Below are 27,426 nucleotides of genomic sequence, written 5' to 3'. Positions count from 1 at the left end.
TTGGGTCCATGATTGTACGAATGTGATGTGATGTCCATAGCCCACTCGACGATGAGGACATCTCTCCTGCAGTGCAGTAGCGGCACCTCTTAATGGTCAAAGCAGAAAAGATGCTGTGATGCCAGTGAGTTTTCCAGACCAAGCAGGATCTCTTAATGGCGGGAGTCACAGTTTGAAAGAAACCCAAAGAGGGTGAGTGGAGGGATTACAGAATTAGTGCATATAAACCTTGACCAGGAATGATGTTAAGTTTCCATCATCCAGCAGTTGCACAACTTGAGGTCACTGGTCACATATTACAATTTATAAGTTGGCAATAAGAGGAGAGGCATCCCATTTCTTTGCTACAATTGTTAATGTTAGTGAACACCAAGGCTCAGTCCCACAATAATAAAGAATATTGGCATCTAAGTATCCTCTCTGATACACAGCATATTGGTTTTATTAGTACTCCATCTCATATATGTATATAATTCAAAGAATATTCCATAGAGTATAATGAAACCAATGCATTTTGCTAGTTTGACACCATATTGACAGCTCCAGCAAGATCATTGGTTCATAATTAAAGTGATATGTAAGTAGAACTGCCCATGCTATTCATTTAGCAAACAGAAAATACAAAGAACTCAGTTGCTTTACATATATCAACACGAAGAATCAAAATATTAGCCACATGTATTGGAAAACGTATTCACTGTGTATATGCAATAAATATTAAAAGAATTTGGGTTATTTTGTTTTTTTTCTCTACAGCATTAATACAGGGTATTGGAGAACACAAGAAAATCGCAAAATCTGTACATGTAAACAGCCACACTTTCACTGAGTCAAAAATCAGAAGGAAATACAAAGTTCACATTGGTATTAGGTACAAACAGTTAAGGAACCGGATTCTCCTCTTCCCAGTCAAAATAAATCGAAAGCACCGCTATTTTGTTGTTTGTTAACAATGTCCAGTTAATTTGCTGATTGTAATTGTATAATAATCAAATTCTAGCCAATTAATGGTTATTAACCCTCTGAATCCTACAGGAAATTATTTCTGCAGCAGGACAGCTAGCATTGTTCAGTGCCACTGGAATGGTTTCCATTCAGAAAATGTTATCCGTGTGGTCAGCATTTTCTGCATAAGGGTGCAATAGTTCAGTAGATCAACAAGGTAAACAGCCTAACAACAAGAATTTATTTTAAAAAAAAAGCACTCAAAGGGTTAAGATCTTTGAATGATGACTGTATAATTACACACAGTCCTCAGAACTACTCATTATCATTGTGCAACAACATTTCAGTGACTTTAAGTTATGGCTGAAAAATACTTAGTGGTCCCCCAGTTTTACTCAATAGCTGCACTTAAGAAAAAGTAAATCACAGCATCAAAGGGGGCTAAGATTGTCTTTTGCCTATTTTTTTTTCTGGAACTGCTAAGGACAACAACCCACAACAAAATTTAGCGACATCCTGTACAGAAAAATATACCCACCCCCACCCCCCACTACGAAGAAAAGTAACTTTGTGTCATATACAAATCACTCACATGGACAATTAGCATAAAACAGAGGGCAGAGAACAGATACCTGCTCTGCAGCCTGAAAGAGGTCCCGAAAGTATACGAATGAGGTTATAGTAAGCTTCCATCGCATTTCAACATAGTATCACAGTGGTGGAAATGACCACTGGTTCAAAATCCATTTGTGCCATTGGTCTGTACAATTTAGCTGTTATGAGGATAGTAGCATTTTCAGTATCGATGAAGGAGCGCTTATTTTAATAAAGGTTTTTTTAATTTAATAACATTGAAACAAACTTGAAAATCTACCTGATAGTGAATGCTAAATGGTCCAACAGATTATATAGTTGTGTAGAAATTTTGACTGAACAAATAAATGGTTCTCAGAATGGCATTATGGTAGCAACATACGAACAGGAGTAAGCCATTCAATCTCTCGAGCCTGTTCTTCCATTCAATGAGGTCATTGCTGATGTGTCCTAATTTTCCTTTCAAATTGCCTTAATACCTTTAGCAAGAAAAAAAATCTATCAATTTCAGATTCAAGTTTATTAATTGAGCCGGCATCCACTCTTTTTGTGAGCGAGAGTCCACACTTATACCATGCTTTGTGTGAAGAAATGTTAACCTAACTTCTCTCCTGAATGGCCTGGTTCTGATTTTAAGGCCACGTCCCATGTCTGAGACTTCTCCACCAGAGGAAATGTTTCTCTCTATCTATCCTATCAATTACTTTCAAAATCTACGCCTTATCTATTCCAGTGAATACAAGCCTAATACAAGTTTATGTAAATTCTCATAATTTAACCCTTGCAAGCCCTTGTAATTCCCTCGTTTCAAAGCCTATATATTTTTTTAACGTGCGGTGCCCAGAACTGTACAGTGGAATTCAGATGTGGTAGAACCAGGGCCTTGTGCAGATGTAGAAAAACTTCCTCCTCTTTATAGTCTAGCCCTCGAGATATATAGGCTAACATTACATTAGCCTTTGATTATTTTTGTACCTGACCACTACACTTTAGTAATTTATGTACATGAGCTCTTTGAACCTCCACTGTTCCTAATTTTTCACCATTTTAAAAATTATGTGGATCACTCTTTTTGATCCAAAACGGATGATGACCTGGGTGAGGAATGTTTCTGTTTAAGGTTTACACTTGTTTACTATCTAGGCAATATTGCTGTATTGTTTTGGTCTTCATTCACAAGATGTTGGATGGTTGGAGCTCAAAAAGACATGTAACTATAATTTATCTCACAGTATTAGGGGTGTGCAGTAGCACCTAAACTATTAGTATCAAAAATCTAACGTGCATTACTTATCAGTGTTATGATCATTTATTTCCTCACTAAGTTTGTTATTGAGTGAATAAGCATTACATTTCAAAATTAGCATGGATTTGAAAAGGTTTCCCCTGTACAATAAAATTTAATTGGTATTGAGGTTTGTTCAATGGGAAATACCGAATATTAAAAGCAACACTGCAAACTTTCAATGCTCTCTTAATCAAGTAGCTAAATTCCAATGTATAGTTTATTCGTACTCTTCAGATGTGATTTGAGAAGTGAAGTGAAAGAAATAACTTATTGACAGGCAGGGGAAGAGTAAGCAAGCAACATCTCAAGCTATAAAAACAAAAAAACTGCGGATGCTGGAAATCCAAAACAAAAACAGAATTAATTCTGTTTTTGTTTAACATCTCAAGCTAATTGTTTTCTGGATCAGTCATTGTATGAGGATTGACATTAGTTTCAATTCACGGTGATGTAGATCTTTGTGTGATTTGACTTTTACTTTACAGCTGATATTTAACATGTACTAATAGTGAAGGGAAAACTGAGGTAGAGGTATCTCTTAGTCTTTTTATAGGAGTGGCTAAAGGTTAGTAACCAGCATATTTAATCATATCTGGGTAACAGCAGTCTTAAGCAATCTTTTGACGAAGTGCAACTGAGGTTTTGCTCCAAAGGTAGGGTAAATTTTAAGTGCAGACAGCAAGCTAGGACAAATCTACTAGTCTAGGTATGGTTTAAAGTTATAGGAATGTGACCCTTTTTATTTAAAGATGTATCCTTTACTGGGTCCTCCAAGCAAAATTGTGGATTTTCCAGTCAGCAGGTTTTGAGAGTTCTTTGGAAAGCAAACAACCTATTCATGCAAGTGGCATTTGGATGCAGATCTACCAACTTTCACATCTTGCTAGGCTGTATTTTGTGTGGGCAGCCCCATTCTCTTCTATAAAAAGTTAACTGTTAGCATGAGTAAGATACTTTTTCTCAGGTACACATTTCTGCAAAGTTTATAAATTTACCCACGAACGTAAAGAACAAGACTCTGGTAATCCATGGGTTTCTTTAACCTGAAAGAAACTCGAACAGTGAAATGAACTTAAATATAGGTTAATGTCTTCCTGGAGCCATCTTATTCAAATATTTTATACAGCTTGGTGCCAGCGAAGCAATTTTTTAACCTTTTGAGAACTAAATTTAATTTGTAACTTTCCAAACACAGTGCTTATTTCTAACAATATAAAGATCTACAATAATTATTTTAAGTTGCTAATGGTAACTATTAAAAAGCAGAAATAGAGAAAAGTATAAAATGACAAAACATCTCCTGTTTCACAGTATTCACTTTTTAAAAAAATAGTAAAAAATTTACGTTGGTATAAATTGCTACCTGAGTTCTGAAAGTTTTCATGATGCACTTTGATTTGCTGAAGATACACTAACCTAATCTTGCAGGATTTGAGATCAAGCATTTAACTGTGAATGAAGTGAAAAATATCCAAAGTTGATGAGATGATGGATTGCAACTGGGCTTTGCGGTTTACCTACAATAATGAATAAGTGCTTAACTAGCTGCAAAATGTACCCTCGAGCCGCATTTATATCGTCAGTTTACAATAACTTGCTGAAACTTTTTCTCTTGCCCAGGAGAGAACCCTGTAAATGTATACTTACAACTGTGTGCACAGAACTCCTCTCTCAGCAGTTAAATTTAAATGTTAGAGAGTGTGTCAGCACCTACACAATATGATGACTTTAAAAGGTGTCCAATAAGTCTAAGGCATGCCAGGGCACTTTTTTAATACTTTCTTTGTTACTGAATGGATTTCAACTCTATTGTCTCAAACAGGTATGGTAGGGTTATCTCTCTAGGCAGTTGCACTCCGGTTCTCTTTGGAGTCAAGCTGGATCCTGACTCTGCATTTATGCTACAGCCAGTTGAATATGCTAATAAGAGAGGCAGCTATGAAACAATAATGACAGAAGTGGAATTTTGTAGACTTATGGAATGTTTCTAAGGAATACCTACCCTGCTGACATTGTATAAAATAACATAATTACAGGCTACAAATTCTATATTCTCTATCGGGCATATTCTGACATCAGAACATGCATTAGAATTCTCCGATATTAATAAACTAGCACCAGGCTGTATTGTCATTCACCTGATATACCAATCCATATGTACAGGCAAGCACAAAAAGGGCTGCATATCTTAAAAAGTGCACTCCACTAATTGTAGTTAAACGTGTGATATTTCACCACCTTGGACTCATAAACACACTCATGCTTATATCTCTTGTTCACAAATTTCACCCTAAAATCCTTCTACCTATCCACCTTTAACCCTATGTTATTCAATACATAATCAGCTTTAATACCAGGACGTTTTATTGGGTGTGGATCCCCAGTGGTTACCTCCATAAATGTATTGTAGACTTCACTGCGGATACTCATTAGTAGATAAATTATTAGATCTGAAAAGGAGCAAAAAAAGTTAGCACTAAGATTTTCTAAATTAATTTAATAATGCATGTACAATTGATGCTACTATCCTCATAATACTTCAAACTGATGACCAGAATGAACGCAAACCAAAAGAGATTAACTCCTCTGCTCAATTGTTCTTCCAGAAGGCCCAGACTAGGTTATTTCTATTAGCAGCGTTACTAGGTATTGCACCTGGGAATTGAATGCTATGTGGGTTTTGTATGGTAACTGGCCAGGAACTTGCAGCTGCCCATGAAAGGAGCAGAGTCCTTGCACATGTCAAATCTTTCAGTTTATGCTGCCAGCTAAGAAAACGAAGATACTCTGGTGAATGAGGTCCTTGGGTTGAAGACATACACACTCACACACTCGGTCCTGATGAAGGTCTGAGGTTAAAGGTTGGTGGCATTATCACTTCCATAGCAGCAATGGGTTAATGGCCATCTTGTAACGAGGAATCTCCTCCCAATTTCCAGTTTTGAACTGGGTAACTACAGGACGTGGGGTTTTATCATTAGGACTGTGCTGACAAGAGTCAATTTTGTTGTAAAATGAGGTTTTCCAGTTCATCTGCGGAGCGGAGGAGGAAGGCCGCTGACTCTCTGTAGCCAGCGATGAGCTGCCGAACCGCATTAATTTCTGTTGGACTGAGCTGTGCTGCTGGTACACTCCTGTTGTTTGTGTTGGATGAAGTTGAGTTTGAGGCCAGTGCCTTCATGCTGAGATCTGTTGGACCTGAAAGGGTGAAGAAATTAACCAATTACATTTTAAATACTGACCGAAGGTGATTTTGATATGAATTTAATTTTGCTAGACTTCTTCAAATTGGTGAAAGAGCCACAAACAATAATACACATGAGGGATAATTTAATTTCATAGCCTAGAAATTAAACCTTTAAATTAAGTGGGGAAATATGACAATTAAATTGGGAATCTATGCTGCAACCTTAATCAGCTTATATTCCTGGCCATGAGAGCAGGCGGCTGTGTGCTAAAAGAGTACAATGTTGGCATTAGTGAGGACACTTAATGCTAGCATAATTGTCATTTGCCTGGGGAGAAAGAGGAACCATATTTATCAGCTTCCATAACATGTGCTTCATGCTCCTACTATTGTATAGCTCTTGTGTATGAGCTATTTTTCTGAGTTTCCAAGCAATACTGTTATCTAAACACAGCTAAAGAAAAAAGGATTGCATTCAGATATTCCAACCATTCGGTTTGGCTCAGCAGCATAAGTAGTTTAAGGAATGAGTTAGCAGAAATGTGAGGTGAAACTGAAGGCACGTTATCTGTGACCGCGTGTCTCAGGAGCCCATGGCTTAGCAGAGACACAGTGACCAAATGGTGACATCCCTGACGCACAGGCCCTGAAACAAGAACTATATACTGAACATTAATACCAGTAGCTGTGAGGATCAGCACCATCCTCAATTTTTATGCTCTGGCTCATTCCAGGCTGGCATTGGGGACATCTGCCTAGTTATTGTTCACAGATGGATAAAGAATAGTTTTAGACTGATGTTTTGTCATGAGGCTAATACTTTGCAAATATTTACCATTTAGCAGCAGTGAAAGAGCTGCACAGTACAGCTGGCTTTCCATGAGTTTATAGGGCAATTGATTAGCTACACAAATTGCATCAGGCTCCTGCCTGTATTGGTATGACCTACATGAACAGGTAAGTTATCCTACTCTCTCATGTTCAGCTGGTCTGCAGCAATGAGAATATAGTCATCCAGGTCAATCGCTAGATCTTTGTATCTTCTTTGAGACATTTACCTTGTCCTGATTTTCTTTGTCCAGCTTATTTGAAGTGGGAAGTAGCAGTGAAACAATGGCTCTAGGGAGACCCATAATATCATGGAGTGGGGTGTTACTACATTGAAGCTCACCAAAATCGTTAATAAGCATGTCAAAATAGTGTTCAGATGCCTGGATGAATTATAGAACAACCACCTCCTCCCTTCACCACAGTTATTGTCATGTGCTTAACTTTGATCTGACGTAGACTCCAGGTGTTGGCAGTGAAATAAAGATGCAACTTTGTAACACTAATGCATTCAAGAAGACTGTTGTGCTAGACATTAATACAAGTTAGTTAGCTAGGTGCCTGAGTTACCTCTCTTTTTAAAAAAGCTTCCTAGCTACAAAACAAAGAATTTGCCTAAAACTCCTTCAGCACTGCTGCCCTCTTTTTCTACAGCAATCAATACCCATCACTTTATTGCTACTGTATTATTCTACACAATTACATTCTCAAAATAATATACAAATCAAGTGTACAAAAAAATTACAAATTGCATGAAGTCCATATATTAGTCTCAGTACTTTCCCTTTCTACTGGTCAATTGTGTGACGAGTGGGGGCTAAATTTGATAGCTCCTGAAACCAGAGGCAGGGATAACAATGCAGGATTAATTTGTGCCTATTGACATGAATGCAGGTGGCATGTGAATTATGCCCTGCCTGCTTCTTTATATAAGCTGAATGTTGGAAGTAACTAACCATGCTGTTGATCAGCTGGATGGCTAAGCAGTGGCCAATATCATGGGAAGCTAGCACCACTTACATGCCCTGTTTAAAGTTAACTTGTATCTCTTAAAGAGGAGCTGCATTGTTGCTGGAGTAGGTATTTGGAGTTATGCAGGAAGCACATCTGAGCTGAATCTTTGAAAGATAAGAATGGTACGACATGGGAAAGAATGGTCCCCAAGCTTTTCCAATGCTAAACTGAAGGCCTTGGTGGAGGAGGTGCAAAGGGGGAGAGATGTCCTGTATCCGCAGGGGGCCAGGCCCACCAGACACACGCTTAGCAGCCAATGGGAGCAGATAGCCATGGAGGCTAATGCCAGGAGTCAAGCCCCGAGTGCTGCAAGAAGCTCAGTGATCTCTTTGGAGTATTCAAGGTCAACAAATACATGTTCAAGTGCTATATCATATCCAACTGCACCAATAACCTCAGATACTGTTTAATTCCCTACAGCACTATCGTTCATCTACCAATAATATGCTACACCTCCCTCTCATGCACTTAGCACTGCTGCAAGCCTCACTCTCAGGTTGCACATATTGTCTGTAATTCAATCATGATAGCTATGTCAGCCAAACAGATTGCATCTCCACCAGATGTTGAGATTTGGAGAGGGAAGGTGGGGTGGGGGGAGGTGGTGTGAGGGGCAAGTGTGCCTGACCCTGGTAGGGGAGACAATGCCAGCCATTATTGGAATGTCTGTGGCTAGAGGTGGGGATGAAACCATTAATGGTGTCTCCATACTTAATGCCTCTTCTCGCCTCCCAACTCCCCATCATCCCACATGCTCTTCAGGTTTATAAGCTGCAGGTAGTATAAGCATGGTCCTCTTTCCTCCTCTCCACTCCTTGATCCACAACCTTACCCTTGTGCTTTTCTCCTTTCAGATAATCAGGAATTGCAACTCAGGCAGGCAGTGGAGGAACAGAGAGTGAGAAATGATGAAGACGCAACAACATAACATGTTTTCACACTCTCGTCACCAGCTCAGATACTGAAACTGCAAGCAATTTAGAGGCTAGCATGAGGTGAGACACTAGGCATGAGTGGCCTGCAACCTGGATAGGGCACACAGTGCAGGTGCCAGTTCTGCTGCAATTGACTGAGATGAGCACTTTGGGCCCGCTTGCAGAAGAACACCAAGCTGGCACAACAGAATGCTTGGTGCATTGGAAAGCTTAAAGAAAGTCTGCAGTCAATGTAAAGAAGCATGGAGGATGGAGGAGACCAGCAGCAACTTGGCATGGGGCTTTGTGCAGACCCTGCAGCCCATTGTTACAAGCATGGAAGTGGTGGCCAAGTCCGTTAGTATACTTGTGGATCCAACCATGACGCTGTGCCTGATGGCAGATGTCTCAGCTTCCATTGCAGCAGAAGCAACTTCCATCAGCAGTCTGAATGATGCAGTAGAAGCTCGGCCTTAAATTATACAAAGTCAGCTTGTTGCCATGCAAGCTTGGACTGCTGTAATCAAGGCTGTGTATAACATTGTTTAAAGAGATTTGCAGGGTGTCAGAACAGTCCAGCAATCTTTCCCCCTGCAGATTGCTAGGATTCTGAGCTGTCACCCTGGGGAGTGACAGCTCTGCAGAGCAGGAACTTGCTCTCCTCGGTCACTGGAAAACATCACTGCCACTCTACTAATACCCTTGCTGTTTCCTACCAGCCAGCCCACCAGTCCAGACTGATGTTCCATGTGCTGAGATGATGCAGTCCACAGCTTGGCCTGCTTGGCTCAAAGCTGCTCAACGTCCTCCTCCAAAGCCATCTGCAGTCTCCCCCATTGAAAGTCAGCAGCCTTTCACTAGCCATGCTGTAGCCACTGAGGTAGCATTGCATAGGAGCACAAAGACAGGCAAGGGCCAAGGGAATATGGGCACTAAGAGAATGCACAGCGATGACTGACTTTTGTAAATGGCGAGATTTGTGATGTTTTTATTTTTACCTTGTGGCCAAGCAGACCGTGTGTTCAGTGACAAAGGGGAAGATAAGGTATGAGAATGTTGGTGAATGGGGAATTGGGATTTTAGCTACTGGTATCGCACTCGAGTTTTTTGTGGACTGCCTGGCCCGAAAGCAGCTAACTAGGTTGCCTCTTCTCCTCCTCCTTTGCTGCTCCCCATATAACTGGTGGCAAGGGCAGTTCCCTGATGAATCTTGATATTCAATCTTAGGGAAGAATTTTCTCCCCGTCAGGGAGGTTGGGCGGGAGCGGGCAAGGGTGTGCAGCCCATTGCCGCTTGCGATTGGCTGTGTGTTGCCATTTTACGTAGGCGGGCCAATTAAGGCCGGCCCAGCGTGATGTGCACTTGGAAGCGCTGAGCGCTCCCTTTGCGGGCGGGGGGATTAGGTTGAGTTGGGCCTGCGCTCTTTCACACGTGCGCAAAAGAGATCAGTTTGATATTTAAAAATTTAAATAAAGGAAAGAAAAATTTATGACATGTCCCCTCATGTGATAGTGTCACATGATCTGGGACATGTCTACGAATTTTTTTGAAAATTTTTATTAAAGTTTAAAAACCTTCATGAAACCTCATCCTGCCCGTGGATGAGGTTTCATGATAAATGCGAAGGCCGCCTGGGCTCTTTGCCTGCCCACCAACCTTAAGGTTGGACGGGCAGCTCAGTTAATTATTTTAATTGCTGTTTAAATGGCCTTAATAGGTCTTTGACTGTTCGGTGGGCACGTAGCTGACTCTGGTGCATGCCTGCTGAACTCAAGATCTGAATGAAGCGCAGTGACATCGGGACGCATGCCCGAAGTCACTGCGCGTCATTTTATGTGTCGGCAAGCAGACCCTGACCCCGCTCGCTAACCCGAAGATTCTGACCTTAGAGTTCAGCTAGTGGAAGCATTGTTTTAGCATGTAAATTGTTTGTTCTATCACATTTAGTGTTGAAACATGGCTTTCATGGTATAGAAACTAGGAGCAGGAGTAGGCCATTCAGCCCTTCAAGCCTGCTCCGCCATTCATTATGATCATGGCTGATCATCCAATTCAATAGCCTGCTCCCGCTTTCTCCCCATACCCTTTGGTCCCTTTCGCTCCAAGAGCTATATCTAACTCCTTCTTGAAAACATACAATGTTTTGGTCTCAACTATTTTGTGGTAATTCCACAGGCTCACCACTCTCTGGGCGAAGTAATTTCTCCTCATCTCAGTCCTAAATGGTCTACCCCATATCCTCAGACTGTGACCCCTGGTTCTGGACTCCCCCACCATCGGGAACATCCTTCCTGCATCTACCCTGTCTAGTCCTGCTAGAATTTTATAGGTTTCTATGAGATCCCCCCGCATTCTTCTGAACTCCAGCGAATATAATCCTAATTGACTCAATCTCTCCTCATATATCAGTCCCGCCATCCCAGGAATCAGTCAGTAAACCTTCGCTGCACTCCCTCTATAGCAAGTACATCCTTCCTCAGGTAAGGAGACCAAAACTGCACACACTATTCCAGATGTGGTCTCACTAATTGCAACAAGACATCCCTATACATACATGCTGCACACATACGTGGGTTGCATGCCAGAATCAGGGACAACTCCTACACTCATTAACTATCTTGGTTTGCTTAGTGTTTCAACTGCTGCAGAATGAGGCATTGTGACTATTGCCAGAATATTGTACATTGACCTGCAAGATTCTCAGCATATGGTCACATACCAGCTGGATGATAAGGAGTGGGATCCCTTTGGTTGAGGAAAGGAGCAGAATTGACATGTAGTGTCCATAAAGCAATGTCTGTACAGTCAATATTACCCTGCACCATGGAGAAGATGTGTTCACTCCACCTGAAATGTAGTTAGCTCTCAATGCATAGAGAATGCCAGTGACCTCCGTCACACACTAGTGGATAGGAAACTGTGATATTGCAAATCTTTCTAGCTGTAACTTGGAAGGAGTCAGTCATTTACAGCACAGAAGGAGGCCATTCAGCCCACTGAGTCCAAGCCAGCTCTCCGTGGAACAATCCAGTCAGTCCCATTCACCCATTCGATCTCCGTAGCCATGTAAATTTGTTTCCTTCAAGTGCCCATCCAATTTCCTTTTGAAGTCATTGATTGTTTCCATTTCCACCACTCTCATGGGCATTGAGTTATCATAGAATCATAGAATGGTTACAGCACAGAAAAAGGCCATTTGGCAAGTCTTGTCTGTGCTGGCTCTGTGAAGTTCAAATGTTGGGTATATTGAGTCTCACGTATGCTTAAATAAAGTACCTGTTACAATGGGAAAACTATTCTCAGAATTCCCCTTGTATAAGATTTCCCTTAAAATATTTGATAAGTAACCCATTTCTCTCTTGCTTCTACGAGAGCCAATGTTTCTGTGGCTAAGATTCTTTTAATCACTATTTTTATTTTCTTAGCTTCCCAGGCAAGGGCTAACATTTTCCATTTTCACCCACGAAGAATATTACAAGCCTACCTATACTCAAATACCCATCTGAAAGATTGTCATGGGAAGTGTCACCAAAAAGGACTAATGTCCTTCAGGTCACCCAAGGCTGGAAGCTTGAGTATGCATTTCTCTGTATTTCATTTCTTTAATGTTTTATTTGCCCTTAAAACAGCCTAAATTGTATCAAATTTCATCATTGTGCTTAACTGCAATACATAAAAACTGGCATCAGGTCTTGTCTGTGTACGTAGCCAAGGTAATCATCTTAACTGCTCTGTTTCTTCTATAGATGTAATATCATCTTTCTTTGATGACCCAGTCTGATTCATTGGATATGAGTAACACTTGAGAGATACAATTGTTGATTCAAGATTACTCCCGCCCAATTCTGCTTAATGTCTAAGCCTAATGTTAAAAGCCCCCAAAGCCTGACTTCAAATCTTAAATTTCCCTTTCATCTTATTTATAACAAATTTCTCAAATTCCACAGAACCTCCCAATAGAAAATCATTGATATCCATCATAAAGGTGCTTGAAAGTTTCCCTTTGTGGTACCAGTAGAACATTGCTGGATACGCTTTCAGTTGAGTACAGCCTACTTTCAGCAAGACAGATCTAACTGGGAAATGTGTTTAATTTCCATAGCTTTCATTCTACATCGCTTGTCTCTTTAGGTAGTTTCAGAACACTTCTCACTGAAATTCTTCTCCCTACAAAAATGCAGCTTTTATGTCAAACAATCTACTTTTCCCTGAATATGTGGCCAACAGAGCTAAGAAAATTTTCGGTATTAGTTTTCTAGCCATGGGGGAGTCCACTCTAACATCCCGGTATCCAATTCTCTCTTTAAAACCCAAGCCATTAGTCGCACTTGAGCCCTATATGTTGCATCTGGAAGGACATTTTCTGTACATTTCCAGACACACAAAAGTTCATCCCCACAGTCACTTTCACAGCTGCTGACAAGGCAGGCTTGATCCTGTTGCAGTTTTGGTTGCAGCAGGTGGCAGATTTCAGTGAGAAAGTCCTTAGTGAAGTGTAGCCATCCCATACATTGTTCTTCACTGAGATTCAGATCGGGGAACTGCTCCTTGAACAACCTTCTGCCGAGAGCCTTTCTCCCCCATCTCTTCAAGAAGTTTGTCTTGCACTGTTTGCTATGTGTTTATGCTCCAAATGATGCTATATTCTAAAGGAGATGCTTACAAGCGCACCCATATCTGGAAGCAAGCTTTGAAGTCATCAAAAATTTCTTGAGTATCTGCCACAACACACTCAGTCTACAAATTCAGATGACCATAGGAAGCACTAAACAGTTGTCGAATTATAGCAACAGCAACTAACCTGTAAATAGTTGATCCATTGGCAGTAGGAGAATCCTTCCTGCCACTGAATGTGTTCCAACAGTGAGCTGTTAAGAAAGGGCATTAGCTAGAGTGTTTAGCTCCAAAATGGCACTGCTGGTGACAATCAGCCTTGCCTGCTGATTGATGTTATTATTTGCCTGCTATGCATATTCTAATGGCCCTTTGCTGCGCCCACGCTAACACTTTCACCAATATAGCTTCTGGCACAACTTGCAGTAAAAGTGTGTGCACCTTGCTAACACCATTTTAGACACCAAACAACAACCATAGCAAGCAAACAATGGGCATTACCAATCCAAATTTTGCACTGAATGTCTTTAAAAGATTTCCTAGTCATAAGAGCGTGTGTTGGTTGGAGGATTTCATTGGAAATTTGCTGGATCTTGCTCTGGACTGCTTGGGACTAATGGACCAGGTGATTCTAGTTGAGTTGGCCATTAGGCATGAGAATTGTGACTTCCTCTCTCTGTCTCTCTCTCTTTCTTTCTGACTCCTTAAAGTACTATATGACATATAAAACCACGGGCCCGACCCAATCTCCGGCGGGCGGGGAGCCGCTCCCCGCGGAGAAGCAGGCCCCGCTGCCATTTTAAGTGGGCGGGCCAATTAAGGCCCGCCCAGTGTGACATCCACTGGGAAGTGCTATGCACTCCTGTGTGGGTGGGCGGGGGGATTCCCCAAATGCGAGAGTGCGCTCTTTCACGCATGCGCATGAAAAAGCGCACATCTCCCTGAGGCTAAGTGCTGCCTCAGGAAGATTGCTGACAGCTGTATAAACTTTAAAAATAGAAAAATAATAAAATCCTTAACATGTCCCCCTCATATGACAATGTCACATGAGATGGGACATGTTAATAAATTTCACTGAAACTTTAATAAACTTTTTTAAACCCTACATGAAACCTCATCCCGCCGGTGGATGAGGTTTCATATTTTTTCAGAAGACCGCCGGGGCACCTGGCCTGCTCGCCAGCCTTAAGGTTGGATGGGCAGGGCCTTTAATTGTCTTAATTATCCTGTCAATGACCTCAATTGGCCATTGACAGGTCGGTGAGTGGACAGCTGATCTCGCTGTGCCCCTGTCTTCCTGAAAATTTAAATGGGGCAGGATGACATCAGGGGTCCCCCCCACCCCGACATCATACCACATCATTTTGCCATTGCCGAGCGGGCCCCGCCCCCTGCTCACCGATGGCAAAATCCAGCCCCATGTTTCCTCAACCTTGTAATTTTCAATTCCAGTTCTACAGCAATGTTGCCGAGTAAACCGAAAAGTTAATTAACAATTGCTTCTTGCTGCATATTTAGTAAGTCAGAATGATAGTTGCAACCATACAAGTGATACTGGAGTCTTCAGGATATATGAAAGATCTTCTCTTTACCTTAATCACCGAACTGGTGAAAAGAAAACAACAAAGTCTTGTATATTGCAAATGTATCAATATGATATCTCTGAGCAGGCTTTGAGAAGTTAAATATTTTTTTCCTGCTTACTGGTTTTACTCAGAATAGACCCCGTCCACCATTGTCCAGTGGACACAGGCAACAAGTTGCTCCATGGATTCCAATGCCTCTTTGGTTTGGCTGCTTGGAACCAGGGGAGGCTGGCCCAGTGGAATCTCCACAACTAATTTTTCTCTTCCATCTGTAAGCTGAAACTTGGAAATGCATTAATGTTCCAATGAGCAGATTCATTGAGTTGTCCTGAAAACAATCTCCATCATTTAGGTTTGGAAAATTGCAATCTTATTCCATTATTTAAAAAGGATGGTTGGGGTGGGTGGGGAGTAGAAATCAGGTCAATACAGTCTTGTCAGTTTGCCATCAATTGCAGAGAACTAACTGGAATCTATCATTGTAGACAGAGGGACTGAACACATGGCAAGCAACAGATCAAAGGCAGACACAAATATATTTGTTAAGGGTACATCATATTTCACTGATTTTTTTTGAGGTCACTAGTTGATAGGGACATATCTATGGATGCTGTGGATATGGAATTCTGGTAGATATTTTATAAGTGCCTGCACAAGATTTTTTAAAGCAAAAATGAGAGTGTACAGAATTGATGTAACTGTTTTACGTGGGTTGGAAATTGGCTGGAAGGTAGGAGACAGGGTATGGATTAAGAGAACTTCATCTGATTAGCAGAATGTGACACGCAGTGTTCCCAGAGATTTGTACTGGGCTGCTGACTTTTCACCATTATTATTAATAGCTTGGGTGAAGGGGAGTTGCAAATCCAAACTTGTACATGACACTAAGTTAAGAATGATAATATGTTGTATAGATGGGACCATGAAACAAGGGCACAGACATGTCAAGTGACTGGCCAAAAATATAGCAAACTGATTTCAGCTTGGGGAAGTAGGAGGTTATCCACTCTGAGAAAGACAAATTGGAATGTTTTCTTAATGGTAGGAGATTATGAATTGTAGAGCAGCAAATGAATTTAAAAGCCCAAGTACAAAAATTAATCAAGAAGGCTAATGAAATGTTGGCCTTTATCTTAATGGAGTTGGAATTCAAAAGTGAGGAACTGATACTTCAGTTGTACAGAGCTTTGGTCAGATCCCATCTGGAGCAATGCATTCCGTTTTGGGTCCCTATGATTTTCTGATTTTATCAAACCTCAGGAATTATACACTGGCCTTGCAAGTATGGTTGCCAACTGTGATTAAGTGTATTCGTGAGGGTTTCATCACGTGGTTTTCCCCCACACTCTTGCCATTAGTCGGTCAATGCATCCATCCTTGTGACACATTGCCTTCCTATGCCAATTGGATGATGCTTGACTGTTAGCCAAACAGCCTTTTCCCCCCATTTTCAATATTTTTATATCTGGTAAAAAGAAATGTTCAAAGGGAATGGAAAAAAATTCTAATGACCCTATGATTTTTCTCCCAGATTGCACAGAGATGTGTTCTGGAGACTGATCTTCAATTCTTGGAGATTCCAGGTCAATCCTGGAGGGTTGGCAAGCATATTTGGAGGAGTTGCAGTGCAAATTGACCTGACTGTTGCCTGGGATTGGTTAAGTTATAAGGCCAGGTTGCATAAATGTGGCTTATTATATTTCCTTGGGTTTAGAAGGTTAAGGGCAAATGTAATCAAGATGCTTAAAATAATGAAATGATTCAATCTGGTGCATAAAGAGAATATTTCCTCTGGTGTGGATTCAAGAACAAGGGAGTATAATCTTGAAATTAGATAGCCATTTAGGATTGAAATCAGGAAGCACTTTTTTTACACAAAGTGGAGCGGAAATCTGGAATTCTCTTCCTCCAAAAGGCTGTGAATGCTCAGTCAATTGAAATTTTCAAGGCTGGACTTGATACAGACAAGAAGAGTCATACAGACTCAAAACGTTAACTCGGTCTTTCCCTCTACAGATGCTGTCAGATCTGCTGAGTTTTTCCAGCATTTTCTGTTTTTGTTTCAGATTTCCAGCATCCGCAATATTTTGCCTTTATCTTGATACAGTTTTGTTGGAACAAGGAACAAAGTCTGGAGGTTGCTGAATGGTCTAATCTTGTAACTATGTTCATTAAAACTTCTTGTCTTTAAGTTACCATTTTTAAACAGAACTAGTCAGTTTTATTTATGTGTCAACCGCAATCATCAGGGAAAAAAATTGAACTGTACATCATTTTAGACATAAGATTTGTGATTAAAACAGATCTCTTTTTCTGAAAAGTTACTATTCAAAGAACATTGAAGATATTGTGAATAAAAATCAACTTGAGCATTCAGCCCCTCCTGTAGCCAAAGAGTCAATTTGTAAACCCTTTGATACTTGGATACTGTCATATACTCATTGACTCACCTCTCATTATTTGTGCTGAAGTGAAGTCTCTGCTGATTCACTCCTCAGTGTGCTAATCTGATGTAGTCGGCTGGAAACACCTATGCCTATTCATTAGGACATTATTGCATACGTGTATGAATTATTTGGATTTGACTCATTAATGTGTGTACAGTATTCAGTTACACCACAGGCCTATCAGTGGGGATTTTCATCTGTCCTAATTAGGTCAGAACCCAGAAGCAGATAAGACTCAGTCTACAGACTTGAAACTTCATGCAAATAAGCAGTTTCCAACATAAATTCAGTTTAGTCAGGAATAGACAAATGGGAGATACCAGCTTTTGACAACCTAAAATGTAATACTGTAGAAGTAAAGGATCATTTCTGTATTCAATTACAAATTGTAGCATGAAAACCTTCAAACTCATGCTGTAACACTGTACAGCTCTTCCCACTAATTGGGCAATAATTAAATAACTTTAATTGCATGAATCTAAGTTTGAATATTTCTCCCATATGGCTATTTAACATTCCTGACTAAGCTGAACTTACTTATGTGTGAAAACTGCTCATTTACATAAAGTTTCAAGTCTCTAGACTGAGTCTTGACTGCATGGGTTCTGATCTAATTAGGACCGATGAAAATTTCCAGTAAACTTATGGGTAGGGCAACAAATACAAGCAATTTGTGACACACAGCGCATCAATAAAACCAATTAGAAACTGAAGTTTTGCTGCTGCTGTACTCCTACCAGGAGATCTGCTGTCATGGTATGTCACACTCATTTGCTGTGCACACATCCATTGTAGCTCGTCTGGAACCACTGTGTGACATCCATCATCAAAATTCGCCTAGGCCAACCCCTCTTCCTGCTGCCCTCCCACTTTGCTCTCCAGAAGACATCTCTGTAACTATTCAACTCTCTTCAAATGACCGGAATATTGGCCTTTTCTAGTTGTCACTTTTTAGATTTCTTTTTGTTCTCGTAATTTCAAGCACCTCTTCTTTGGTCTTTCCTTGTTAAGCTTGAGTTTGCTTGATACTAACACATACTTCATCTACAAAAAAATTACTTTTGGCTGTCTCTATCCTTCTAATTTTGGCACCACATCTACCATCTTCTGTTGTCACTTTTCCCAAATTGACAAATTTATTTACTTGTTCCAGTGTGACATCATCCACTTCCAACTTCACTTTAGTTTCTTCTAATGTCCTCCTTCTAACCACCATTGTTTTGTCTTTTTAGTTTTCATACTCAATCCATATTCTAAGCTTCTAGATTATGTGATCTACAATATTTTGTAGGGCCTCTTCAGATTCTGCAAGTAGTGCTGTGTTGTCAGTGTACATCAAGTTTGTTATTCTCTTGCCTCCAATTTTTACCCCTGGAAGTACATATAATCCTTTGAATATTTATTCTATTGATTGAATAATTTTGGCAACAGTACACAGCCTTGTCGTACTCCAGTCTTCACTTAAAACATATCTGCTTGTCCATCTTCTAGCTAGATGCTCACTATTTGATCGTAAGTAGGATCTGGATAAATCTCACACCTTTACTGTCAATGTCACATTTCAGCAACATGTCTACTGGCTTTTGGTGATAAACACGATCAAATGCTTTTTCAGTCTGTGAAGCATATATATATTCTTGTTTACTTCCTGGACATTTATCGAAGATTGCTCTTAGGTTAAATATTCCTTCTCTTGTTCCTACTCCAGGTCCAAATCCACACTGCATTTCACCAACTTCTGCTTCAAATATGTTATTATTTCTTTCTATTATGATTTTTAAGATCAGTTTAATGAGATGACTCGTTAAGCCTCTGGTTCTTAAATTGATTGCACTTCATTGATTTAGGTTTATTAGGTAACTTAAATAATGAATGTCTCAACTCCCTTGGAATGTATCCTTTGAAATAAATTTGATCACTAATTTCTGTTATCACTTCTAATTCTGTTTCTCCAAGGGTTTTTAGATGTTCTGTTGTTACCTCATCTTTGCCTGGAGCTTTTCCTGAAACCATCGATTTCTAAGCATTCTTTATCTCTGATATCATAATGTTTGGACCTTCATTTTCCTCTGTATCTTGAGGACTCTCTCTATTTGGATCGTCATACAATTCACTTATGTATTCTGTCCATCTTTTGCTACTGCATCCCTTTTAATCAACATTTTACTAGCTTTGTCTTTTATGCACCCACTATCTGTTGTTATTCCTTTCCTTCTGTCAAAAATTTCGCGTTACGGCACATAACTCTCATGTTGTGATTTTTTTTCCAGCTCCAGTACTTCATCACATATCTCATGCTATTTCTCTTCAGCGTGCCTACATGCATTCTTTATTTTCTTTGCAATTTCATCATAATCAGTTGTGTTTCTTTGCTTTCCTCTTTCTGTCAATGCTACTATCTCACCTGTCATCCACACCTTGCCTATTTTTCTTTACCGTTTTGGTAATCTTTTTTGCAGCAATTTGTATAGTCACTTTCATCTTTTTTCATTTGCTTTCTATTTCTGATTCTGACACCTCTGCTCAGTCCTGAGACATTAATTCTTGTTTTTTACTTTAAGAGTGAATGCCCCTCTGATGTACTCATATTCCAACATGTTTCAAGGTCTAAATGGTCGCACATCTTTTTCTTTTTGACATTTTTAGTTTCATCTTAATTTTTGCCACAAGGAGATTATGATCTGAATTCCTCTGCCGGGATGCATATGAATATTCTTTGTAACATTTCTAAAATTTTGTTTCACCATCACATTTTGATTTCTATATATGTTGCCTGGACTTCTCCAAGTGTACAGTCTTTTTGCTTGCTTAAAAAGGGCGTTTGCCACCATCAGGTCATTTTCTTGATAAAACTGTATCAGTCTCTCTCCTCTTTCATTTCTCGATCCAAGGCATATTGACTGACATGCATTCCTGATGTTTCTTCACTGACTTTAGCGTTTTAAGTTGCCAACTGATGTAATTGTATCATAACATCATGTCACCGTAAAATCCTTCTATTTCCTGCTCATTGTGATCTTGGGTCAGGGCATAAACTTGTATGACAAGTAGATAAAAAGGCTTCCCTTTAATGTTAATCATGATCACTGTTTCTGAGATTGGCCAGTAATCTTGAACTGATCTCTTGTATCTTTTGTTTATTAGGATTCCTACTCCATTCTTATGCTTCTCACCTCCTGAGAAGTAAAGCACATGATTCTTCTTTTACACCTGACTAGTTTCTAACCATCTTATTTCTGTAAGTTCTAGTAAGTTGGTGTCTTTCAATTACCTGTATGTAATTATCAAGCTTTCCTGCCTGATATAAAGTCCGTATATTCCATGTTCCTATCCTCAAGAGGCCACCTCTTCCATTAAGTGTAATGGGCCCAGAAGCTGACCTCTCTTGTGAGTTTAAGTCAAATTCCTCAAATTTGTTGGTTACTTCATTGGGCAAGGGCTTCTCCTTCTCTGTCAGAATCAGCCGCAGGGGTCTGAACCTCTTCTGTATCTCCTATTCTTTGACTATGACTTTTCATGGCTAGCTATGAGACTTATACTGTGTGAGGTCCCAGACTTTTCACAGGTGACTGGCACATTGCCTTAATAAGCATCATGACTGTGCCCTTGGGTGTGTCACACACCTTGCTGGTCTCTGCCTTTTGAGCCATCGTACCATTAACTTGTAGGACTCTTCTGCCTCCCCACTGTTCCCAGTCTTCGTGCACATTAGAAGGGGTGACTTCCCAAACTACCCCAGCCAATGCTGATGGGTCCCTCACTTAATTTTGCACAACTGCTGAGTCATGACCACAGGGTATGGCCACAGGTGTGCACAACCAGCTACGTGAAGTCATAAGTGAGACTTGGAGAGTTGTTGGACACTGGTCTCTCACTACTCGGACCCCTCTTGACATGGCTATGGGGCTTGACTGGGAAAGGGGTACTGGCCCTCACAAACATCTCCCATAACCCTTTGCCAGTATTCCATGAAAACAAACTGAATATACACATGTAGATTTATATTAAGGAATCTTGATGCAGCACTGTTTTCTCATTCAGTCCACCGAGCCCAATTGCTCAATTACAAAACTGGTTTAAATTTTAAAGTATCATGTAGGTAAAGGTGTGAAATTTTCATCTCCAAATTCTTCAGAACAACTTAATTCCAGAAAATATTCCTGTGTTGCAATAGCAGGAGTCATGGTACTATGGACGGAGAATCAGTTGTTCCCTCTTGTACTGTTGTCAAGTATTCAACTTCACGTCCAACCACAATCTGACCAAACTCATTAAAATAAAGGCAGGTGCCATAACAAGCAGGCTGTGATGTGAACCTGTAACCCCTGGATTGTAAAGGAGTCGGTTGTGCTCTGTGTAAATAATTGGGTTGTCCAATGAAAGCTTTCTTTAAACCAATACAAATGTTTTATCCTACACTCTTCTTGCTGATCAGTCTTTTTTAAACTTCAAATTCATATTTACTAGCTGTGCACATTTTCTGATAAGATGCACTAGTTATCGCATGAATATAATTAATACTAGCTTGTATAAGCTCTTTATCCTATTTCTCCAATAACAATGTGTTTCAAAATTATGGATTGGAAATTGCTTGAAAGATAAATTCTGTGTTAAGTGGTTAAGCATGGGTTGCATATTTAGTTTAATTTATTAGTTACCATCCAAACTCATTGACCTCAGATTACACTGTAATGGTTCAACTGATTGCACATCACTAATGGTAATTTTTTAGCTGTTTCTAATGAAAACGTGAGGCACAAAGAGCAAATGTTAATTCCATTAGCATCTGATGTGCAGGCCCACATGAATGATGCATCTGCTCCTGACAATGAATCCACTCACATTAAAAGAAGTAGGATTAGTAGTCACCTGAGTAATGCCACCCTCATTTCACACGTCAGCCAAGGCCTCGCTGAACAGGATTAAGGTAGCATAAGAACAGCTAATCCCTGAGATGCATTGCTTTCAAAAAACCCAAAATGCTATACGCCTCTGACCCCATCTCAAATAATTACATTTTACTGATAGGCAGGTGATGGTGCAAGAAGCATCTAATCTTATTAGAACTCCAGGAAGTTAATTTTTTTCCATATAAGCATATGGGAGCACGAGGGCTGATTCAGCCTCCAACTGTTCTGTTTTCTCCATATTGAGCAATTTCAAATCGGGAAACCTATAAGCCTGGAGATTTCCATGATCAATGTTACCATCAGTGCAATAAATACACACACATCAAATTTCTCTGTGCCATTTTAACAAGCCTTATCCCTTTAAAGTAGACCTTGAAAAAGAATCTAATACAAGTACATTAAGCATTAGCATCATAGTGCCACTTAATGTAAGTCTTTGTTCAGCTTTATCCTTAAAAATTCTTCTAAAAATCAAATCTACATAATGGCGCTTTCTTATCGAAGGCTTGTTGTAAAGAACAATATGTTTAACTAAATGAAATGGCAGCTGTACTGCCAGTTTTTGTGCACTAAAATTACACCTCAGGTGGCAGTTTGAATTGAAATTTAAGTGTGCATTTTCTCAGAAATCTGAAATATTTTATAGCTCCACTGTTAATTTTACAGCTTGGTTATCTTAGTTTTCCTCACCATTTTTGGTGTTATTTTTCTTTCTACTACTTTATGTCTGTGCATGATCAACTTTCTTTCTAACCTATCAGTCTGAATTGACAGGCCTTATAATTTTTCTCTCTCTCTAAAAGAAATGCATCTCCACTCCCCTCAGCCCCTCTCCGAATGGCCGACTTCAAGTAAGAACACCTAATGAGAAATCTGGGGCGTGAAACCATATCTTCAGCTTGTCTTGTGAAATTAAATAATTAAGTTTAGGATAGGTAGATGTTAATGTTAAGTAAAATAAAGTCAAATATAATGAGGGTGAATTTCCTTGCCATTTCTGGTGTATTTCTGGTACATTACTGTGGGTTAATCAATCATTGTTGTAGTAAAATTGGGAAAATGTTGTTTCCATCAGACTACTGAGAGATTCTCAGTTTGCCCCAGGCTCTCCCCACAATCAAAACTGGCCAATAACAGGTACGACACAATCTACAAGCATACATCGTAAGGTAATAGTTTGGAGGAGGAGGTGGAGCAGCATATAATGGAGGAGGAGGTGGAGCAGCCTATAATGAATCAAAGACAGCATTTAAGGAGTATACACCAAACTTAATATTACCCCTGAACAGTATACACAAGCAGTACAGATGACAGGAGGATCATGCTGTGGACATGAGTACAAGGAAAATACACCACCAGTGAGGCAATAAAGGAACTCTGTTACATAAGACACGAGCACCTTCAGACAAGCTTATCCACCTCACTACTCTGTGGCTATGAAGGTGACCATTATGCCAGAGTTAAGACAAGGGCTAAGAGCTGGAAAATGGGATTAGAATAGGTGCTTGATGGCTGACACAGAGGCAATGGGCCAAAGGGCCCGTTTCTGTGCTGTATAACTCCACGACTCTAACTCATTTCAGGCATCCGTTGGTGATCTCTGCAATATCAATCAGGTAACAATATGACATGCATTTATTAAGTGACTGATACAATTTACAGAACAGCTGGGGAATTCAACACATTTAGTTTCATAGCAAGGGAGCAGTGACATGGTACTATGTTTTTTTTTTACGGGATTGCTGTTTTTTCCCCAAGATCCAGGATGCAACTGATCTCATCCTGGATTTTACAAGCTCTGTTAGAACAGCCTTCTCAATAACCTCAACAGAAAGGATTTCTACTCCCTCAGTGCACAGATCATATGAGACAAAATGAAGAGGATTCTATATCTCAATACCATATATACCTGAATTTTTCATGATGCAATGATCCTATGAAATTTGGCCTATCCAACCTCTTCAGGAAATAAAATCACATCAAATGGATGGCTTCTGAAAAGAAGTGTCTTACTAACTTGATTAAACTTTTTGAAGAAATTATTAAATTAGTGGATGAGAGCAACAAAGTGGACATTGTCTGTCTGGACATTCAAAAACCTTTTAACAAGGCACTTTGCAGGAGGCCACTCTACAAGATAAGAATCTTGTGGAATTAGTGGTAATCTGTTGTAGTGGATTAAGAATTGGTTGAATGTGCAGAAGCAGAAAGTTGTTGTCAATGGATCTGCTTGGAGGCCAGTTCCCAGTGATGTCCCACCGGGATCACTGTTGGGGTCCTTGCTCTTTACTGTCTCCATTAATGGTCTGTATTATTCTCCAGACAACAGTGTGTCAAAGTGATGGATTAGGTGGGCTGATGCCAACCAGGACTGACAGTCAAACACTGTGACAATCTTCAGTGCTCTAAATCAGAGGAAGCACAGAAAACCCACTGAAAAGAAAGCTTATTTTCTTGTTAAGAAAAATGAGTGGGGAGAAGAGTACTGACCTTCGTTTTAAATACTTTCCCCTAAAATGTGTGATAATTGAGAATATTTCCATCTTATCACAAACTAATTAAATCTCAAAATGAATAGCAAATATGTACATTTAAAATGGTTTATCAACAGTCTGCTAATTAAGGAAATCTAAAATTATTCCAACTTAAAATATCCAGTTTTATTTCTACTTAAAAATAATTCAAGATATAACACATGAAAAAACCTTTGCTTTACACAAGATAGCATAATTTTAAGAGCTACAAAAGATAACTAAAACCAGTCAATGACACCCGTCTGTTATGATTTTCATACCATTGCTGAGGGTGCCAGTCTGCAAAGAAGTCTGCAGTCCACCTCCTATCCCTCCGTAACCACGGTAACTGTAGTTCAGTCCTCCGTTGATATACATCTGATCTTGTGAGTAGGAAGCAGCTGGCAGTGAGTAAGTGGTGTGTGCGAGCTGAGCCGTCTCCCTGGCTTGTTGAGTGTGTTTATCTAGTGCAATAGGTTCATCCTACAGCAAAGGAACAGCAGAAAAAAATTAATGGCTCACATGTAGGCTTTAAAAAATTATTCTGCATTTCTAGTCTGCCAGTAACATGCAGCCTTAAAAGTGCTGTCTTTTTCTTCATATTTCCTTCAAATCAGCACACCTACTTTACTATTTAATAAGCATATTGTAACTGCAGTTTGTGTGACTGCCCACTAGTTGAAAATGTTGTCATCGATCACAGAGCCTTTGTATCTTCTCTGGACATACAGACCTGATTTTACAGTGGGGGGAAGGGATGTACTGCTTGCCACCCACCCCCACCACCAGAAGAAAAGTTGGTCTCAAACGACTGACTTTTAAAAAGCCTACTCCCCGCAGCAATAGCATGCTGGGGCAGCATAAACAGGCTGAAGATTGGACTGCCACCCATCAGTGGACAGGAAGTCCTGCCCTCAGGAGCTATCGGCCAATGTGATTGGGAGCTCTAGCAGTCCCAGCAATGCTAGAACTCAATACTGGGATTGCAAGCATCGCCATGAAGAGTGATGCCACCGTAGTGAGGTAAGTCCTGGGGTTTTAAGGTGAGAAAGGATCAGGCACCCTAGGGAGGGAGGTTGTGGAGGCTAGACAGGGAGGTACAAAGTGGGGTGCACCCGAAGCACACAGGGCACCACCCCGATAAATGTGCCTCACCCTTCCTTCCCACCTTTTCAAAAACCCAATTTGCACTCTAGCCCGTTTGCCTGCATTTTATGGCAGTGGAGGAAGATTGAGGCCCTTAATTGCCACTTAAATGGACTGTTAAGGGCCTCAAAAGGCCTAAGGGTGGGCAGCCTACTGGGTACCTTATCCTACAAGCTGTTCGAAGATAAAATCACATTGGCCTTTAATACTCTGCTTTGACTGCATTGTGTTTTGCAATTGATCCTATCATTTATATTAGAATATGAGTTCCACACACTATTTCAGGCTCTATTATTAAGGATGTAAGCTCAACTAATACAAAATACTGTCCATGTGGTGATGCAATACAATGATAGGAAGTGATAAGGATGTTCCCTTCATCACCTTGTGAAAGTTCAATTAAGAATTCCATTTGTCAGTTCCATGAATGCCCAGCTGCAGCTCTTTTCTATGCTAGCACATGAAAGTTGTTGATTGTGTATATTTTTCTCTCCTTTCCCAGAAGGAAAGAACAGTTCCGACCAGTGCTCTGATTTCCCAATTTTTACTGGTGTTCCAGTTTAAGGTATACAAGACCAATTCAGACCAGTATTCTTATTTCCCAGATTTTACTGTTTTTTCATTTTGGGCTATTTGACCACCCCCTCTCGCCAGTGCTAAGCATCATTCCTTAGCTGAGAAAGTGAACAGGAAACTGCTTGTAAGGCTTTGCCAAGAGTGCTGGGAGGTGTGTTAAGTGCTCCAACTCACTGGTGCTCTTTGTGGAATGTAAACTCCAGTCAGTGAGGACTACACATGTGGTGCAGCTAATGTTAAAACACCAAAGTTTGGCAGATTAATGATTAACCAATCTGTACATGATTTCTCTGTCTTCTATTTTAAAGCAGACATTAAACAGGATAAAATTACCGTGTTAACATCAACATAGAAAAAGGTGTAGACCATCCAGCCTGTTCCACCATTCAGTTGTATAATTGTTGATCTGTACTCTAATTCCATCCACTCACCTTTGTTCTGTATCCCATATTTTTGGCTAGCAAAAATCTATTGATTTCCTATTTAAAATGATTAATTGTATTAGTACCTATGCTTTGTAGACGTATGATAGCTTTAAGCATTCCTCGCCTGATACTGCAAACAATAATTTCTCTCGTTGCTGTTTCTAGGATTTTGTTGCAAACAAATGGGCTGTCATGTTTGTCTGTATCACAGTGATTACACTTCAAAATAATGAATTGACTGTGAGGTGCTTGGAACATCCCGAGGAGGTGCAAAATAGGCTTAGTGTTAAGAAGTCTACTTGGGATGCATGCAGCTATCTAGTGAGTTTCCATGTTGGGAATGGAACTTTACAAAATTAGATCTTACAAGAAAATAATTACAGAAACTAAAATTTAAAAATAGGGTAGTACAGAAAGAATAAAACTCATAAATACAAAA

General features: G+C 40.0%; 1 protein-coding gene across 2 annotated transcripts in view; it reads right to left on the bottom strand.

Moving 5' to 3' along the window:
* Window positions 1-420: 420 nt before the first annotated feature.
* Window positions 421-27,426, bottom strand: part of nol4lb (nucleolar protein 4-like b) — a 340,275-nt gene continuing 313,269 nt past the window's right edge. The window contains exons 8-9 of one of the 2 annotated variants that reach the window (XM_041205282.1): window positions 25,122-25,323; window positions 421-6,025 (exon numbers count right to left, since the gene is read on the bottom strand). In XM_041205282.1, the coding sequence (XP_041061216.1) occupies window positions 5,826-6,025; window positions 25,122-25,323 (402 nt within the window). In that variant the 3' untranslated portion in view covers window positions 421-5,825. Of the gene's footprint in view, window positions 6,026-25,064; window positions 25,324-27,426 lie in introns of those variants that run through there. The other variant, XM_041205279.1, reaches the window with a different exon arrangement.

This window comes from Carcharodon carcharias, chromosome 14 (genome assembly GCF_017639515.1).
Source record: "Carcharodon carcharias isolate sCarCar2 chromosome 14, sCarCar2.pri, whole genome shotgun sequence".
NCBI classification, from domain to species: Eukaryota; Metazoa; Chordata; class Chondrichthyes; order Lamniformes; family Lamnidae; genus Carcharodon; species Carcharodon carcharias.
This window is presented reverse-complemented; position numbering and strand designations above follow the sequence as displayed.